A 17,328-nucleotide genomic window follows, 5' to 3' on the forward strand; every position below is an offset into this window, starting at 1 on the left:
AGTACCGTGGTTCCAGGGCTGGGTGCGGCAGGGCTGGGAGACGCGCAGCGTTGTGACGTCACAAATTGCAAGGCAGTCTAAACTTTGATTATTTAATTAATTTAACTTTGACTATCTGCTGGTACTCCAACAGCAAAATAAAAATAATAATATAATGCATAATAAAATAAAAGTAAAACAAGCAAAAGCCACTTTCATGTTGTCTTATCTTATCAACTTCTAACCAACTGAGTATGAGGATATGCAATGGCTTAGCTTAAACTTATAGTATACTTTTTAGTATTAAATTAAATATTGGAAAAATATTTTATTAAGATGGTCCAAATCGCAACGACCTACTGAGGGAGTCAGCTTCGATTAATTAATTATTTTTCCTCTTGGATACTATTCTCCAGGCCGATCTTGTGACGTCACAATATGCAGCTCTGCGCCACCCCGCACGCCGCACACCATGCGATTACTCCGCCATTTTTTTGCGCGTTTCAGAAACGCGTTTTCGATTCGTGGTTTTTATTTGTGGAAAAATATGTGAAATGCTCCTGCGGCAAGCAGCGAACTGGCAGAATTGAGAACACAGGACCCACCAGACCGACCCAACGACCAGGAGCAGCTCCGGACTTCGCGGCTTGCGAGGAAGTGATAGCGTGCCGAAGGCAGACGCATGTGTTACGCAGCAGAGCTCCGATTTTCGCACCGCAAAAACACAATTGGCATCGGTGACTGGAGATTTTGCAGTGAGCTAGTAGCAGGAGCCAACGCCAACCGCGGGCAGCCATGAGTTTTTCCAGCGACGAGGTGAACTTCCTGGTTTACCGATACCTGCAGGAGTCGGGTGAGTAGCGCCTCCCAATCGGACGATGACAGCCCGCTTTAATCTTCTGCATTCTCCGCGCTTTACAGGCTTTCTTCACTCGGCCTACGTGTTTGGCATCGAGTCGCACATCTCGCAGAGCAATATCAATGGGGCCCTGGTTCCTCCGGCCGCCCTGCTGACCATCCTTCAGAAGGGCCTGCTCTACACCGAGGTGGAGTGGAGCGTGGGCGAGGACGGCGAGGTGGCGCGGCCAATCGAGGGACTCTCGCTGATAGACGCCGTCATGCCGGAGGTGAAGCCCCCCAAGCCAATTGTGAAAACGGAACCGGGGAAGCCAGGTGCGGTGGACTCCTCCGCCCCCTCCGGCGGCAACCAGAACAGCAACTCCAAGCCAGAGATTAAAATTGAACCGGGAACAGGAGCAGCGGGCTCAGGAGCTGGAAACAAGGCCGCCGGCAGCACCACGGGCACCAGCACGCCCACAGATCAGACGACCAGCGAGGTGGACTCCAGTGGGAACACGGCAAACAACACTGGCAGCGCTTTCGCTGGAAACAATGGAGCTGGAGGCAACCAAGCGACCACTGCGGGCGGCAATAGCTCGAGCACACCAGCTTCCGGAGACTCGACAGCAGCGGGCGGAGCACAAAAGAAATCACAGAACTCTAATGAAGCGGGCAGCTCGTCTGGCGGTAATGCAGGCAATGCGAATGCCACCAGCACCGATGATGCAGCCTCCTCGACTTCCACAAATGGCAATAGCAGCACATCCAGCAGCGTAGAGCAGCCCTCAAGCGGGGTGACGCCGGCTGGCGGCGCTGTGTCCACCTCCAATTCGGATGCGGCAGCAGCTGGAGGAGCTTCAACGGCAGCTGGAGCCAAGGCTCCTAGTGGAGCGGTAACGATTCGTGTGGGAACCCAAGGAAACAATGTTCAGGCGGGTTCGTCCACTGCTCAGAGCTCTGCGCCCAGTGGCACCATCTCATCGTCCACCGGCGGAGGCGCCGGAACTCCCGCCGCCCTTGTGCCCATGGACATTGACGAAAGCATCGAAATACCCGAGTCCAAGGCTCGAGTGTTGCGCGGCCACGAGAGCGAGGTGTTTATCTGCGCCTGGAATCCGAGCAGAGATCTACTAGCAAGTGGTTCCGGGGACAGCACAGCCAGGATATGGGACATGTCCGATGCGAACACCAATTCCAATCAGCTGGTGCTGCGGCACTGCATCCAGAAGGGTGGCGCCGAGGTGCCCAGCAACAAGGATGTCACCTCTCTGGACTGGAATGTAAGTCCGGAAAACGACTATTGCCCTTGGACCGATTTAATCTCTCGTTTCTTTACCTTTTTTGCAGTGCGATGGTTCCCTGCTCGCCACAGGCAGTTACGATGGCTACGCCCGGATATGGAAAACCGACGGTCGACTGGCCTCCACTTTGGGCCAACACAAGGGTCCGATCTTCGCGCTGAAGTGGAACAAGTGCGGAAACTACATCCTGTCGGCGGGCGTGGACAAGACGACGATTATCTGGGATGCATCTACGGGTCAGTGCACGCAGCAATTCGCCTTCCACAGTGCTCCTGCCTTGGATGTGGATTGGCAAACAAATCAGGCCTTTGCGTCGTGCAGTACGGATCAACGGATTCACGTGTGTCGGCTGGGGGTGAATGAGCCCATCAAGACCTTCAAGGGGCACACGAACGAGGTAAATGCGATCAAGTGGTGTCCGCAAGGCCAGCTGCTGGCCTCCTGCTCCGATGACATGACCCTGAAAATCTGGAGCATGAACCGGGATCGCTGCTGCCACGATCTGCAGGCGCACTCCAAGGAGATCTACACGATCAAATGGTCGCCCACGGGGCCTGGAACCAATAATCCAAACACAAACCTAATCCTCGCCTCGGCTTCGTTCGATTCCACGGTGAGACTGTGGGACGTGGAACGGGGCAGCTGCATCCACACGCTGACGAAGCACACGGAGCCAGTATACTCGGTGGCCTTCAGTCCGGATGGCAAGCACCTGGCCTCCGGCAGCTTTGACAAGTGCGTGCACATTTGGAGCACGCAAACAGGACAGCTGGTGCACAGCTACAAGGGCACCGGCGGCATCTTCGAGGTCTGCTGGAACTCGAAGGGAACCAAGGTCGGCGCCAGTGCCTCCGATGGAAGCGTTTTCGTCTTGGATCTGCGAAAGTTCTGATCGCCGGAGCAGCCACTGCTGGAATTCGTCTTTTGAGCAAACGCTTATATTAGCCAGGTGTCCTTTTCCAACTCTTTATTCGGTGGTGATTGAATCAATAGGTTTTCACTTCTTTTAAAAATTGGAAATTCTATGCTCTTGATTATCGTTCAAAAATTAAATTTAATATATTGTGTAGCAAAGTGAAATATCAGTTTCAATTCTGCCAAATTTAATCGATTTGGAACTGGAACTCGGGCCGTATGTAACTTCATTCATAGATATCCCGCCCTGCAATCTGTAATTGTAATTGCTTTAAGTTCTAATTAGTTATTTAAGGTCCAACTCCTGCGATCCTCCCGCTTTTGTCCACGTCTTTTTCGTACGCTTAGTCTCGAGTCACACAAAATCGATATGCGCCTGGTATTTCAAGGGCTCCAACTTGGTTGTTGTTCTCTTCCGATCTGCGGGATGCGACTCGCCCCTTTTTAAACTTAGTTGTAAGCTCTATGTCTCTAAGGTCGTCCCTTTTTATACAGAAATCGTTTAGTATAACTTTATGCATTTTGTTATTGTGTCGATCGAAGATGCCAGCCAGCACCCCTCCAAAAATCCTTAATCCAATCCCTCTTCGTCCTCTAAGCTATATGGATATCAAACGAGATCAGATCAGATTCACGCATACATTCAGAACAGTGTAACTGCAGCCCCAAGTAGTCTGTAAACGAACGTAAGCCTAAGAATTATTAAGAACCCGAGAATGGCAAAAACACAAAAACATCCGCAAAATCCATTAAAGATAAAACTAAAATCGTTGTTTTTCTGGGGCTGGGAGATTACTAACTTATCGGTTACATTAAAACAAAGTCTTATAAATATTGGTTAAGAGTTGAGTTACAATACAATTACTAGCTCTGCAATTCCTCCTAGAACTCCATGACATTTCCTAGATGTCGTTGCTTGAAGAACCGGCACTCCTCGCGAATAACCTCGCCGGACTTTGTGGTGCCCTTGAAGAACTTTGTGAGCTTGGTTCCGGCGTACTTGGGCTTCTCGGAGTCTGGTTCGTCGAACTCCATGTCGTAGGCCTTGTCCACCAGGGCTTTTTGGGCCGTGGTCCAACTGAAGCGCACGATGCGAGGGAACCCGAACACCAGATCGACGTGTTCGGTCAGAAAGCGCTTCGTTACCGGATCTCCTGGATAGCCACTGCCAAAGGCATTGTCCTTGATGACCAAGCCCTCGGGGAACTTCCAAACCTTCAAGGCATGATCGCGGGTGACCTTTGCGCAAATACTGGCCGCCGAGACAATGGGATATGTGGAATCGGCCTTCTTGGCCACGGTGATACTGAAGGTGGGAAAGCGCTTAAGAAGCTTCTCCTGGTACTTCTCCGGTGGACCCACAGTGTCCACGTAGACCTCGGCTATATTAACGCCCGCGTCGATTGCCTGTTGGATCAAGCCCATGGCCGAGTCCATGGAAACCTCGTTAAGGGAACACTTGGACCGCCGGTTCATGCTCGTACTGATAGTATTAGGGGATATGATCTCCACGGCCCAGCCGACACAGCTGGTGGCGTATTCCTTGGTGTTGATATCGTTGAAAATAATATCCCGCTTCTCCTCGGTCAGTTGTTTGGAATCGGCGCATCCCAAATCCTCGAGAGCCTTCTTACTTTCCAGTGGGCAGTAGGAGATGCCATATACCATGGGCCCCAGGACGGGACCGCGCCCAGCTTCGTCCACGCCAAGCATGCAGGGTTTATCTTTGCAGACATCCGGAATGTCGCTGAGGTAAACCGTGTTCCTGCTGTTCTCTTTGCCGGCTATGAAGGGTCCTAGGGCCTTCAAAGAGTTGATTTTGCCGGTGTCGTTAGGGCTCTCATCATCGGGCTTTTCGTCCTTTTCGTCTATATTCTCTACAGTCTGGTCCTCCTGCTTTATTTCTATATCTTCCTGGTCCGACATTATTGCGCGCCTTTTTTATTGTTTATCTTTTTTTGCAAGTCTATGGGCACACTTATTACATGTATATGCAAAGTGACTGTTTTTGCAATTGAATTTTTCCCACCATCGATACCATGTATCGATACCAACGTAGTAACGAAAAGTATTACATGGAAAAAAATTAATAACTCGAGAAATATCGATATATAGAGTATTCTTGATATTTTTATTTAACATATTTTGACTATTATTTTAATAAGAAAAAAATAAACAAAATGAATGGTAATACTCAAATTTAAAAATATTTAAACATACGTGCTAACATTAAAGACTTTTATTACTTTGAAGTAAGCTGCCTTCATAATCAAAACAAAATATGTTCGGTGATGAAATGTTTTGTTCACATTTCTTAACTATACATCTCATTTATTTGTACCTTGTTTAGTGGTTTTAAAAAGTCTTAAAATATCACGATGTACATAATTATTTTTGCTTAGTGTGTAGATCGCGCCATAGGGATGTGAAAAACATAAAAATATCACATATCGATATTTTGAGTAAAAATAAATAAACGATATGATATTTATTTTGTTATGTTTTTCACACCCCTAACCTTTTCCTGCTCTTTCCGGTTTAGGATTTCGACCAGCGTGCTTGTTCTCGTCCCGAGCTAAGGCCATTTGTTATAAACAATTAATTTTTGGCAACTTGCACAATCAGTGATTAGCCACAGCACTCCGACATGTCTACCAAAGCCGAGCTCGCCTGCGTCTACGCTTCCCTCATCTTGGTCGATGACGATGTCGCCGTCACCGTAAGTTCTTGACCCTCGGTTTCGTGGACTCTGCGAATCCTCCAGAGCCCTAGCCATCGAGCGGGGATGTTGGCGGATTCCAGGGTCTTTCGGTGACTTCTGTGGCCCGGCAGCGTGTGCTTATGTTATTTCTCGGAATCTCCCACAGGGCGAGAAGATCAACACCATCCTGAAGGCCGCCAACGTCGAGGTGGAGCCCTACTGGCCCGGCCTCTTCGCCAAGGCCCTGGAGGGCATCAACGTCAAGGACCTGATCACCAACATCGGATCCGGAGTCGGTGCCGCCCCCGCCGGAGGTGCTGCCCCTGCTGCCGCCTCCGCTGCTCCAGCCGCCGAGGCCAAGAAGGAGGAGAAGAAGAAGGAGGAGGAGTCCGACCAGTCCGACGACGACATGGGCTTCGGTCTGTTCGACTAAATCCCCTAGAGACCTTCTGGACAACCTGACATCCGTTGTGTTTGTGCTCTAATCCTCGAGAGGCGGACGTGTGCCCGTGTTTCCCGACCGCGTACACGTTTTAATGTACAAATGCGAGGAAATATAGAAGACGTTTGCTAAAAGTGTCGAGCTTACTTGGTGGAACGATTGTGGAGTTAGTGATTAATAATTTGTAGTCGATAGAGCCAGATGGCTTGTTAGGAAGAAGCCGGGTATCCCCTTTAAAAGCGTAAAAACCATATAACCATGTTGGAGTGGAAAGACGTGGATGTAGTTTGAACAAGGGATACTTACTTGATATTCCTTAGATATGTCGGAACTGGCATGTAGCTCTGTGAAGGAATGCACCAACTTACATTTCCAAAGAAGTACCAATAAGAAATACAAATATAGGCACCTCTGTTCCATTTTATGATACAAAAAATAGTAATATACAGATACGGCTAACAGAACTGTTGTAGCACAGCTAGTATATAATGGCAATGAAAAACGTAGATTAGAAGATCATCTCATTGAGAACCTTGGCCAGGGCCCGCAGGTTAGGTCCATCGATCTGTTTGAGGCCCAGGCCCACCACAAAGTCCGTGGGGCACTTGTGGAGTCCGGTGCGGTTGACCAAGAACTGGATGGCGCTGCGGATCTCGTCGGTGTCCAGGCCCAGGCAGCAGTTCATCTCAATGGGCACGGAGACGTGGTACTCGGGGTTGTCCACGGGGCCATGGAGGTAGGGCACCACCCGCTCGTCGCGCTGGACGTCGAAGTGCACGTTGTAGAAGCCGGGAATCTTGCCCAGCTGCGTTATGACTAGAAACCACTTGTTGGCGAAGCCGTGGAACACTATCTCCGTGTGCACGCCATTCACGTCCGCGGAGAATTGCCTGTCGAAGCCGATTTCGCGGGGCTTATCTGCTGCAGGGGTCATTGTTGTGCGAAAATGCTAAAATTTTAAATTGTTTACAATGAGACAGCATAAAGTGTGACCGTACGGAACGAAAATACCAGCGGGCTGTTGCACCCCATCCCAAAGGAGGGCGCCAACAATTGATGACAGCGTCAAAAAAAGAGAGTTAGGCCATGCGATTTCGATAAAATCGATTGTTGAAATATGTTTTCTTATCGGATTTGAATTCAAGCGGGTTTTTACTTATTTACAAAATAAGTCCGGTAAATAGTTATCCGATTTCTGTGTAACTATTTCTTTAGTTAAGGCACATTGTAAACATACTCTTGTACTTCTTGTCGATTTTGAATGTATTTTTGGTTACCTAGGCTACCCTTGTTGGATCCATAAGCAATGTAAATAGAAACAGAAATGTCGTCCTGCATTTGCCTGGGTCCCAAAAGAGCGGGCAAAACCCACCTGCTGAAGGCTTTACAGGATCCAGATTCCATCGACGAGACAACGTTTTCCATGCCCACCATTGGCACCGGGATCTATCGCATTCATTTCCCAACCAAATCGCCGAATGGGGATAACCATAAGCCCCCTTCTGCAGATACTCAGGTTAACATTCCGCATGGCGGGAAAAACCTGCCCAAGTCCATACAGATCCTGGAAATCGGAGGAAGTATGGCTCCCTTGTGGCGGCAGTATTTCGAGGACGTCAAGAAGCTGATTTACGTTGTGGACACCTCAAATCTCTGCCAGATTTCCGCCGCCGGTGTTCTTTTCTATTCAATACTCACCGAACCGCGTTTGCAGTGAGTTGGGTTAACGATGATTTGAAAATATTTTAATTTCTTTACTTATGCCTAGGAACAATACTAAGATCCTGTTGGTTTTGGCCAAAATGGACTACTCCTACCGCCAGATGCGAAACGAGGCACTGCTCATGCTGCAGATGTCCAAGTTGCAGAAGCAGATCCGCCAGCAGGTGACCATTGTGGAGGCCAGCGCAGTGACCAAAGTGGGTCTGGATACCATTTACGATTGGCTGCAGAGGCCCTAATTAAAGCTTTGGAAACATTTGGTACGATTTTAACATATAAATCAATAAATGCTGCCTTCCCTTATTGGGCCTTAAAATATTTCCGAAACTGATTTTCCCATGATTCCTATGATGCTTCCGGGAAATTGTGCCAGCAAATAGTTGGTTATATTACCCACATAGGCCATTAACTTTTAATGATTAGGACTGAAGTTGGAATTAGAACGCCAGGTAGGTGCACAGGGTGGTCTAGCCAGATTCTTCCGACAGGGTGACTCCCCAGGGACAAGACAGGCGCACTACAAAACCAATTAATGTTTTGGCCGGCCGGGTCTCCATGGCAATCACCCCGAACTTAGCCAAACCAATGCAAACCGAACCGAACCGGAAGACCCTTTCCATGTGGCGGCATACACATACCTGCCAGAGGCGGCCAGTCAGTCGATACAAGAAACCACAGCAGCGGAGGAATCCACAAATTAAGTCCCGTGGAAAAGAGGTAGGCGGGAGGTACAAATTATGGGCATAGAAAAATTAGATGGCATGCAGACAAGCCGAGAACTAAGACCAGATTCGAACCCAGAGGAATCCGGGGGAGGAGCGTCGAAGGGGCAGCAGAAGAACCGCAGGAAGCAGCAGCCACATTCCTGATCTGCCCCTGGATTTCGGTCTTCGAGGGGCAGAGGAATGACACGCATCCGGTTTTAAAATTCCAGCGACCGAAGCGCAGCAGAAGAACCCGAAAAAAGGAACCAAGCCAAGGAATTCAAACACTTGAATCGGACACAGATACACAGTGCACTCGCAAAAACTCGCAGTTTCTTAAAGTACCTTTAAAATGTGTTTGTAAGCCTATTTATTAGAATATCCGAGAGTATGCTATGGCTTTTAATAAAATATGTTAGTCAATAATAATAATATCTTTAGATACTTAACCAAAAAATATATTTTTTGCAGTGTGACAGCTGAAAGCGAAGGACGCGAATCGATGGCGACGACGACGACGACGCTGGCGACTCTGGAGCTGGACTACTTCAGGGCGGTGTCCCTCTACCGCCGACGCTCCTACGAGCGCTGTGCGGAGCTGTGCAACGCACTCCTGCAGGCCGGTCACGATGGGCATGTCCAACTGTTTGCCACCAAGGAGGAGGAGGAGGTGGTGGAACCGAAGCAGCAGCAGCAGGCGGATCACAGCAGATTCGGTAGCAATTTGCAGCGCATTGGCCCCAGGCCGCGAGGAGCAGCTGGGGCAGCCGACTCTGGGGCATCCATCATGATGCCCACTTGGCTGATGGAGGGCGTGTGGCAATTAAAGATGCGCGCCCTGACGCAGCGCGTCTACCTGGACGATCTGGAGGACGAGGCCGGGGATGAGGGTGAGTAGGTGACAATCTCGGCATTATTTAAATTGTTTAATCGTTTCACAACCCCCTAGCCACCGAGGAGGTGGAGTTCGAGCGCATAGCCACCGCGGCACGACCGGGAAGCAGCATAAAGACCGCCTTCCAGCCTCGCCCCCTCACCAGTCAGCGGGCGCAGCAGGCCAGGAGCAGGGGTTCCGGCGTGGCCCACTCCAGCGATGGTCGCCTGAATAGCTCCAGGCCAGGATCGGCGGCGGTGGCTCGTCCGGGCACGAGCCTCAGTCGTCCGGGATCTTCTCTGGGTTCCCGCTGTGGCACCGCCTCCAGAATTCGCGCCACCTCGGCAGCGGCCTTCAATGTGGGTGATGCCACCTCTAAACTCTACCAGGCATCCCGTCTCAACCCCACCATTTACGCCGAACGGGAGACCCTGGTGAAGGCCCTGTTCCAGTTCCTCTATTACCACGAAGCGGATGTGCAAAAGGCCCACTCCCTTTGCCAAGCGGTTCTGGAGGTCCAGCGCCAGAAGCCTAGTGGATCCAGTGCGTCCAACGTGTCCTGGTGGTGGCAGCAGCAGATGGGCCGATGCCTCCTGGCTCTCCACTATCCCCGCCGAGCGGAGCCCTTTCTCCAGCAATCCCTGGCCAGCTTTCCCCATCCGGATACCTATCTACTCCTCTCCAGAGTTTACCAACGCATAAAGCAACCGGAGAAGGCTCTCTTTGTGATCAGCGAGGTGGTGGACACGCGCCCTTTCGATGTGACCTACCGTCTGGAGCAGGCGAGGATCCACCAGGCCATGGAACAGCAGGAGGATGCCCTGCAGCTGTACAGACTGGTGGCCAAATTGCAGCCCATAAATGTGGAGTCTCTGGCCAGCATTGCCGTGGGCTACTTCTACGACAACAATCCGGAAATGGCGGTAATAATATTGTATTGGCTTGCTACGGATCATATGAATGGGATCATTTACCACAGCTGATGTACTACCGGAGAATTTTGTCCTTGGGAGCCCAGTCGCCGGAGCTCTACTGCAACATAGCATTGTGCTGTCTGTATGGTGGACAAATCGATTTGGTTCTGCTGTGTTTCCAAAGGGCCTTGGCCATGGCCACTCAGCCCGCGCAAAAGGCGGACATCTGGTACAATCTCAGCTTCATAGCGGTGGTAAGATGGGAATTTCAAATAAGTTACTTGAGTCTTTAAATACCTTCTTAAGTTGCCTTATATTGGGAGTCCAGAAGTACAAATGATTCATTCGAAAAGCACAGTTTCCTTTTTAAAGATTACTTTTAGACACATTTAAAAGGGACTTAAAACATCACTAGTGGCAATTTTTATTTCTATGATTCAATCCATTTCCATTCACCTTATCCCAGACTTCTGGTGACTTCAACCTGGCCAAAAGATGCCTTCAATTGTGCCTCACTTCGGATGCCCAGAATGGAGCTGCACTCAACAACTTGGCCGTACTAGCAGCCCAGTCTGGGGATATTCTGGGAGCCAAGTCCTATCTGAACGCAGCCAAGGATGTGATGCCCGAGGCCTCGGAGGTTACCACCAATTTGCAGTTCATGGATGTGCACTACAAACTATAGACCCCAAGTTTCAGCTTGGTTCAGTTGAACTGAACAATTCTTTCTAACAATGTGAGCAAAATAAACGTTAAACAACATTTTTGTGTAGAGTGCTGGCTTTATATGCTTAAGGATAAGCAGTTCTAATCAAATTTACCCCTCGAGTGAGAAATTGCTGATCTCAAGTGCCAAATACTTGGTGATTGTACTCGATGAATGACTTTCGTTTTCTTTATGGTCAATGCAAACTGATTCATGTTTTGAAATGCCCGAGTCCCCGGACCCACCCACCTACATAAGCTGGCAGTTCTAACCATTTCAATTAGCGGACTCAGCAGAAAAACCTCGGCAAATGTTGTGCAAAACGCCAAGTTTGTGGAATCATTGTGCCATTCGTCAGGTGTTCGGGTCAGCAAATCTGCTGATGCTGGAGCCGAAGATGTGGCTTCTGGCGGGAGTGTCCCAGAACCACTGGCCCAGCAACTCCGCCTCCGCGCCCACCCATTGTTTGACTCGAACAAATGATAAGCACCAAATATTTGTTGATAAATGTTTGAAAATTAAATGAGCAACGTCCGACGACGACAACCACGACGACGACGTTGAACTCATCGCGCTGGCATGCAAAAGCCAAATATTTATCAGCCTAGAAGGGGCCAGACCAGAGGAATACTGAGCCCCCAGTTCTACTTAGCCGGGGATTACGGATCCCACGGTTCGGGGGCCAAGATGCTAATCGAAATTTGAATAACGCTCTCGAGCTTCCAGTTGTGCCAAAAACAACTTACAGTTCACACACTCGGAAAAACAATAAATTCCATGAATTATAGATGTGCTTATTGAGAGCGTGCGTCTTCCAAGCGGATACCAGCCTCAGAGATGCAAATTGGGCCCATAAGTATAGTGTAAGCCCAAAGTGGAGGACCAAGTTCCGAGTTAATTTGGTAGCTCATAATGCAAATACTGATTGAATTAGATATTAGATTGGTTGACATTAATTTAGGCATTGAGATACAATATGTATCTTAGGATCCAAATCTCACTCCTGCTCGGTCTAAACACCATTCACAAAATGATTTACCATGTTATTGCCAAGCTCGCTTATTTTCTAACTTTAAATGCGAATCCAGACTCATTTTGTTGAGGTGTACATGTGTATCTGTGTCTACACATCTACCTGTATCTCCGACTCTATCTCTATCTGTATCTGTATCTTGTATTTGCTCGTTTCCGTTTTCGAGGAGAGTTTCGTTTTCTTTTTGGCATTGAATTCGCGTTGACTGGGCTTATCAGCCTTTGGGCCGAAATGCGTCAGCGTTTGCGGGCACTTGACGGGCTTTTACCTATTTTTTATCACAGACTTGCCAGCAAGTTGCAGCCCTGCTCGCTAGTCACTAGTCACCGAAGTCACCTGCCCCCCAATCGGAGTGACTAGTTAATCATTGGCGGATTCGCCTCGTCCGGCGGCAGGTGCCTCCAGAGTGTCAAGATGATCTCGTAACGCGACTCTCAATTAGCCGGCCACACCTGACAGCTGCAGATTGAGCTGTGAGTGGAGTCGAGTCGAGAAAGGTATTTCGCCGGGGCTCCAGATACGCCAGATACTACAGCACTTCCACCCCGACCCCTCGAGGCCCTCCTTTTCCCGGCCTTCAAATATTTCTGGCGCACGAGCTGAACGGACTGAAAGCTATCCAGTTCTTTAAGGTAGGACAGATGTAACTCTCTTCCTAAAAAATAAGTATTCAGTTAAAAAATGAAATGTTTCGGGTAGTTTGGCTACCAACCCGATTTGATAGGGCAAATTCCTCTGGGGAGATGTGCCATGTGTGAAACGATATGTACATTCCCAGCCCTTCTGTTTGAACAAGTGTTTTTCTGCGGTTTATTTCTATTTCTGCCTAAAACTGTGTTACCATAATAAAAAGACACCCACCCCCTTTTCGCCCCTTTCCTCTGTTAACCCATGGGAACCAAATACATTACTGCGAATCCATTGATAGCCGACGAGGAGTCGATGTCTAGGTTTGTTGTGGGTAGACCGCAAGAGCAAAAAGCACCATCATCTTCTCCGGCTGACATGGAGATGCAGCTCGCTTGCCCCGGTCCTTCCTCCCCCACTTCCTCCCCCAGTGCACCCGATCCTGGGCAGCCCATATAAAAGCTCATTAAAAGCATAAAAAAAGAGCAGCCAGGCAAACGGAGGCAAAGCAGCAGCTACTGTACGGACCTTGGTTGATTTTGTCGATTTTTAGCGGCCATATAACTCCCCTTCCATGCTCCACCATGTTCCGGGGGAAGAAATCTCCCCTGCAGGAGGAAAAGCAAAAGAAAGACCAAAACAGGTAAGTCAACAACAAGCAAACAATTTGCACACACGAAAAAATACATATCTTTCGGTCCGCTAGCTTCGACATTTAGAAATCAGATTTCAGTTTCTTGGCAAATGGAAAAACTATTTTTAAAGAATTGTTTAATTGTTTATATATTGTTATTGTTGATTCGCTTCGATCCTTAGTTTAATTGAATATAACTTTTATTTTATCATATTTATTTTCCCAGTGTACACATCCGTTCAAGCTGCGCACGCGCGACGTTGACGTCGCCGTCCTCTGCTGCGTTTGGCTGCCTTAATAGTGTGTGTGTTTTGTTTCCTTTTTTTGGGGGCCTTGGGGCCTTGGCAGCCTCGAATCTCGTGCCTCGTGTTGCTCTTCTTCTTGCTGTTAGCCGGTATTTACAGGGTATCGGAACAGGGATTTATAGCATGTGCATAAGCAGAGTGCTGCAATAAAGATATGGTAACTGCAACGCTCTTCACTAGCTGATGTTAAGCTTGCACAGACTTCTTAAATGATGTGTTCCCTGAAAACATTCATCAACTGTATACGTTAACCCTAAAACTCCCTCATCGCCAGGTCGAGCACTCCCAGTGTGTTGTTGCTGCTGCTGCTGATGATGATGACGATGCTAAAGATTGCAATCACGTTGCGCGCAGCGTACAGAATTTGTATCTGCAAGATACATCTGCGACTCCTCGCGCCCCTGCTCCCTGAATTTCATTTCACTGGAATTTATTTAGAACACATTGTTGCTGCTGCCGTTGGATGTTGTATGTTGCTGCTGCTGCTGCCGCTGCTCTTTCTGCCGTCGATGTTGCTGCCGGGGGCTTAGCAGGACCAGCAGCAACTCAACAGCAACACAGCAGCAACACGCTGCATTCCAAGGCCCAAAAAAGGCAAATCCCAAGCTGCAGCAGCGGCAAAATCGATTGGCAGCCTGAAATTTCATTGCAGTTTAGTCGGATTCGGATTCGGATTCCCGCTCGCCAACTAAGCCCGCGCGAGAGAGGAGAGAGAAGCTTGGCTCGAATAAATTGAATCGAATCGAATTGAATCGAATGAGATGCCAAAGAGCCGCGATGCCGACTGGAAATGGAGTGAAAGTAGGGTAGGCAGATTAGACTCTTTGGATGGGATCTGTACACTTGACCGAAAGTCTGGGCACAACGAGATCTTCTCCTAGCAGTAAGGCATTCCACAGTTCACATAAACAGTCCCCACGGGGCAGTCAAAGGTCAAAGTTGAGACTCTTGCCCACCCGGTGACCCAGCCCCATCCCGCCCCTCCCTTAAATCCACAAAGCCAGTGACCACGACACCAGCGCAGCCAAATACCAGCGGTCCGAATAGGAAGTGAGTTAGTGTAACAAAGGTAATAAAAATACCTGGGACAGAAGGTCCGAGCGATGATGGCCCGAGCACGAAGTGGCGAAAGAGGGGCTGGGGCTCTCCATTAACATTATCGTGGCCCGCAGAAATATTTGACCATAATAAAAAGAATACAAAACAAAGCGAATCGAATCGAAGCGAGCAGCGAATCGAAGCGGAAACCTAATCGTTAACTCATCGAACCCTACGATACCCTCGATCGGAAGTGATAAGAATATGTGCACGCTCATGTAGAAAACGAATACATCATCTCACTCCGAATGGTTCCCTCCGGCTAAACTGTCGATTTTGATAGTTATTCGAATCCTCTGTTAGGAGATGTGGCAGGAAGACATTCACCTATCCAAGCTGCCCCCTGGCTAGAGTCGTCAGCAGGAAAGGGTAGAAAGTCTGCGACAATCGGCGATATCGACGAACCACCGACAGCAATGAAGCGTAACGAAAACACACCAGAAACAGAGAACGGCCACACATACACAGCACCTCGGAGGGTTTGGTACCCGCGTCATACGCCAACTTATTCAATAAATTCCTGGCCTCCTCGCCGCATCATCATCGCCAACGACTTTCGGCTCTGGCCAGAGCCGAAAAGAGCCCCGGGAATTTTGAATAGAAAGAGGATCAATGGCAGCTGCGCCGGGCTGAAAGATCACTTCGCCAAAAAAGAGAGAAAGAGATACGCGCAAGAAGACGGGCCAGAATTGCGCGCCAATTCCGCAAAGAGATTCTGGGCCCAGAGACTGGAGGCTGAAATCGACTTCAAGGAATTGCATAAAACATTAACATTTTTGCTCATTTCTTATATTTTTTTCGCTCTCCTCGCTGCGGTCGAAACTTCGGCCTCGACCAGGCTCCAAACCTCTCGCACAGCCACAACCGCACATACAGAACGCACATCCACACAATATTGACCAAGAACGTAGCGCCCAAAAGGCAGCTTACAGCAACAACAACCGGTCTTAGAGAACCAGCGACCAAAGACGAAAGAGTAACGAACGGCAACAAAAAAGAATGAAAACAAGAATGAAAAGCTTCGGCTTCAAGAAGTCGAAGATAGAAGTACTCTAGGTCTGTGGGGAGGGCGCAGGTCGATCCGATGAGGCCTTTGTTACCCCCTATGTGGAGGCAATCAATGAGAAACCATAGTCCCGAATCATAGAGAGATGGTTTTCCACCTAAAGTATTAACTTTTTTGGTAGACTACAACTATTTGATACAGCGCACAGCACACACCAAGCCACCAAGTACACTCGAAGAAACCGAAGGCTAAGCGGAGAATTCCCATCGCTTCCCAGCCTCCCCCGGATCGTCCCGTCCCCGGAATGTCCCCTCCCCATGCCGCCGCCCTCCCTGACTTCAGTCAACGAGTTATGACCATGGCAAGACGACCCGACCCCCGACCCGCGACCCGTCAAGAACGTGCTCTCTCTTCGCTCCGTTCTCCGTTCTCGGCTCTCGACTCTCCGGTTCCGAGTCTTACCTCGCGTTCTGGCCAAGACTCCAAGGGCGTAGCCAGGATTCAAAAGGGGGTGAATGTAGATTCAGTTACTGAAGTGTTTCGCTTGACCTCAGATTCTTTTTTAAAAGATACATACGAGAATTGAGAAATTCAATTTTTTCAAGATGGAATATTCATTAATTTCTGTAGATCCTCTTCCTACAGGCCCCTTTCACGTCCTGGCCAAAACTCCAGATTCTTCGCCCGCCCCTTTCGAGGGGCGTGTGTATGCCGCATATTTGAAGCATATAAAGGGAGGAGGGAGCAGGAGGAGGAGTTGAGGGCTGGGGCCGGAGTAGGAAGAGGGAGCCACGAGAGAAAAAGGAAAACAAAACCCACGAAAAAAGAATTTCGAGTGCGAGCGAGAGAGCGAGAGCGAGCAAAAAGAATCCAGCAAATCAAGCTCACATTATGCTGAGGAATGCGCCCAAGTGACGATATCGTAGCAGCAGAGGACGCCGGCCGAGGCAGAGTCTTCAGACCCTCAAGATCTGATTCTCCCGATCCCCATCCCGCTCTCCCGACATCTGTATCTGGGGTTCTGTCCGGCGACAGAGGTTTGGAAGATAGCCGCTTCGATAGCGAAGAAAGGGGTACAAAAAAGGCTCTCAATGGTTTTATGATCCGTCAAATCGTGTATGCTTACTGCAACATTGTACACAAGACTTGCAAGTTGACTAAAGAATCTCTGAAACAATTATGAAAAAGTGAGTGCTGAAATAATATTTATAGTAAGAAATGTAAAGGACTCGCTACTGTTGTAAACATCATAAATGAACCTGTACTGCTTCCAAAAGCTGTCAGTTGGTTAATTAGTTTTTCAGGCCTTATATCCCATAGATACAAATCAAGAGTACCCTTGTAGCTATGGATCTTGAAGTTGTACGGAGAGTGCTTTCTGGTTCTTGGTAAGCGATAGCTTTGCTTAGCCATAAGCTGTTGCTTGCTATAACTTCAAATTCCTTTCAGAGAAATATTGAGGTATCTGAATCCAGAGGGTATCCTGGGTATTTGAGCCTCGAGAATCGTTGACTCCGTGGGTCTGTT

The 17,328-nt window shown here is 48.8% G+C and overlaps 6 protein-coding genes across 6 annotated transcripts; 4 read left to right on the forward strand and 2 right to left on the reverse strand.

The window, feature by feature from the left end:
• The first annotated feature begins 452 nt into the window (after nucleotides 1-452).
• LOC108029168 (F-box-like/WD repeat-containing protein ebi) lies at nucleotides 453-3,802 on the forward strand. The gene is made up of 3 exons (XM_017101313.3): nucleotides 453-832; nucleotides 901-2,099; nucleotides 2,167-3,802. Exons 1-3 carry the CDS (start codon nucleotides 775-777, stop codon nucleotides 3,010-3,012), a joined length of 2,103 nt encoding a protein of 700 aa, XP_016956802.1. The 5' UTR covers nucleotides 453-774; the 3' UTR covers nucleotides 3,013-3,802.
• Nucleotides 3,781-5,024, reverse strand: LOC108029169 (ribonuclease H2 subunit A). Its single transcript, XM_017101314.2, has one exon. The coding sequence runs from the start codon at nucleotides 4,959-4,961 to the stop codon at nucleotides 3,918-3,920; it is 1,044 nt and encodes a 347-aa protein (XP_016956803.1). The 5' UTR covers nucleotides 4,962-5,024; the 3' UTR covers nucleotides 3,781-3,917.
• A 522-nt stretch (nucleotides 5,025-5,546) lies between these two features.
• On the forward strand, nucleotides 5,547-6,312 carry LOC108029278 (60S acidic ribosomal protein P1). The gene is made up of 2 exons (XM_017101476.3): nucleotides 5,547-5,754; nucleotides 5,903-6,312. The coding sequence occupies exons 1-2, from the start codon at nucleotides 5,683-5,685 to the stop codon at nucleotides 6,167-6,169; spliced, it is 339 nt and encodes a 112-aa protein (XP_016956965.1). The 5' UTR covers nucleotides 5,547-5,682; the 3' UTR covers nucleotides 6,170-6,312.
• Nucleotides 6,313-6,578: 266 nt separating this feature from the next.
• Nucleotides 6,579-7,219, reverse strand: LOC108029276 (uncharacterized). The gene has a single exon (XM_017101475.3). The coding sequence runs from the start codon at nucleotides 7,110-7,112 to the stop codon at nucleotides 6,687-6,689; it is 426 nt and encodes a 141-aa protein (XP_016956964.1). The 5' UTR covers nucleotides 7,113-7,219; the 3' UTR covers nucleotides 6,579-6,686.
• Nucleotides 7,220-7,425: 206 nt separating this feature from the next.
• Nucleotides 7,426-8,204, forward strand: LOC108029052 (ADP-ribosylation factor-like protein 16). The gene is made up of 2 exons (XM_017101114.3): nucleotides 7,426-7,891; nucleotides 7,947-8,204. The coding sequence occupies exons 1-2, from the start codon at nucleotides 7,503-7,505 to the stop codon at nucleotides 8,137-8,139; spliced, it is 582 nt and encodes a 193-aa protein (XP_016956603.1). The 5' UTR covers nucleotides 7,426-7,502; the 3' UTR covers nucleotides 8,140-8,204.
• Nucleotides 8,205-8,533: 329 nt separating this feature from the next.
• On the forward strand, nucleotides 8,534-11,147 carry LOC108029023 (tetratricopeptide repeat protein 8). Its single transcript, XM_017101069.3, has 5 exons — nucleotides 8,534-8,617; nucleotides 9,076-9,494; nucleotides 9,554-10,401; nucleotides 10,458-10,646; nucleotides 10,859-11,147. Exons 2-5 carry the CDS (start codon nucleotides 9,107-9,109, stop codon nucleotides 11,075-11,077), a joined length of 1,644 nt encoding a protein of 547 aa, XP_016956558.1. The 5' UTR covers nucleotides 8,534-8,617; nucleotides 9,076-9,106; the 3' UTR covers nucleotides 11,078-11,147.
• The last annotated feature ends 6,181 nt before the right edge of the window (nucleotides 11,148-17,328 follow it).

Source organism: Drosophila biarmipes, chromosome 2L (assembly GCF_025231255.1).
Source record: "Drosophila biarmipes strain raj3 chromosome 2L, RU_DBia_V1.1, whole genome shotgun sequence".
Taxonomy (NCBI): domain Eukaryota; kingdom Metazoa; phylum Arthropoda; class Insecta; order Diptera; family Drosophilidae; genus Drosophila; species Drosophila biarmipes.

Excerpts from the sequence above, each read along its gene's own strand:
- LOC108029023 (XM_017101069.3), top strand. The coding sequence starts at position 9,107 with ATGGCGACGACGACGACGACGCTGGCGACTCTGGAGCTGGACTACTTC. Across the intron at positions 9,495-9,553 it reads GGACGAGGCCGGGGATGAGG|CCACCGAGGAGGTGGAGTTC; the intron begins GTGAGTAGGTGA and ends ACAACCCCCTAG. Across the intron at positions 10,647-10,858 it reads ATCTCAGCTTCATAGCGGTG|ACTTCTGGTGACTTCAACCT; the intron begins GTAAGATGGGAA and ends ACCTTATCCCAG.
- LOC108029278 (XM_017101476.3), top strand. The coding sequence starts at position 5,683 with ATGTCTACCAAAGCCGAGCTCGCCTGCGTCTACGCTTCCCTCATCTTG. Across the intron at positions 5,755-5,902 it reads ATGACGATGTCGCCGTCACC|GGCGAGAAGATCAACACCAT; the intron begins GTAAGTTCTTGA and ends AATCTCCCACAG.
- LOC108029169 (XM_017101314.2), bottom strand. The coding sequence starts at position 4,961 with ATGTCGGACCAGGAAGATATAGAAATAAAGCAGGAGGACCAGACTGTA.
- LOC108029052 (XM_017101114.3), top strand. The coding sequence starts at position 7,503 with ATGTCGTCCTGCATTTGCCTGGGTCCCAAAAGAGCGGGCAAAACCCAC. Across the intron at positions 7,892-7,946 it reads CTCACCGAACCGCGTTTGCA|GAACAATACTAAGATCCTGT; the intron begins GTGAGTTGGGTT and ends ACTTATGCCTAG.
- LOC108029168 (XM_017101313.3), top strand. The coding sequence starts at position 775 with ATGAGTTTTTCCAGCGACGAGGTGAACTTCCTGGTTTACCGATACCTG. Across the intron at positions 833-900 it reads CCGATACCTGCAGGAGTCGG|GCTTTCTTCACTCGGCCTAC; the intron begins GTGAGTAGCGCC and ends CGCGCTTTACAG. Across the intron at positions 2,100-2,166 it reads TCACCTCTCTGGACTGGAAT|TGCGATGGTTCCCTGCTCGC; the intron begins GTAAGTCCGGAA and ends CCTTTTTTGCAG.
- LOC108029276 (XM_017101475.3), bottom strand. The coding sequence starts at position 7,112 with ATGACCCCTGCAGCAGATAAGCCCCGCGAAATCGGCTTCGACAGGCAA.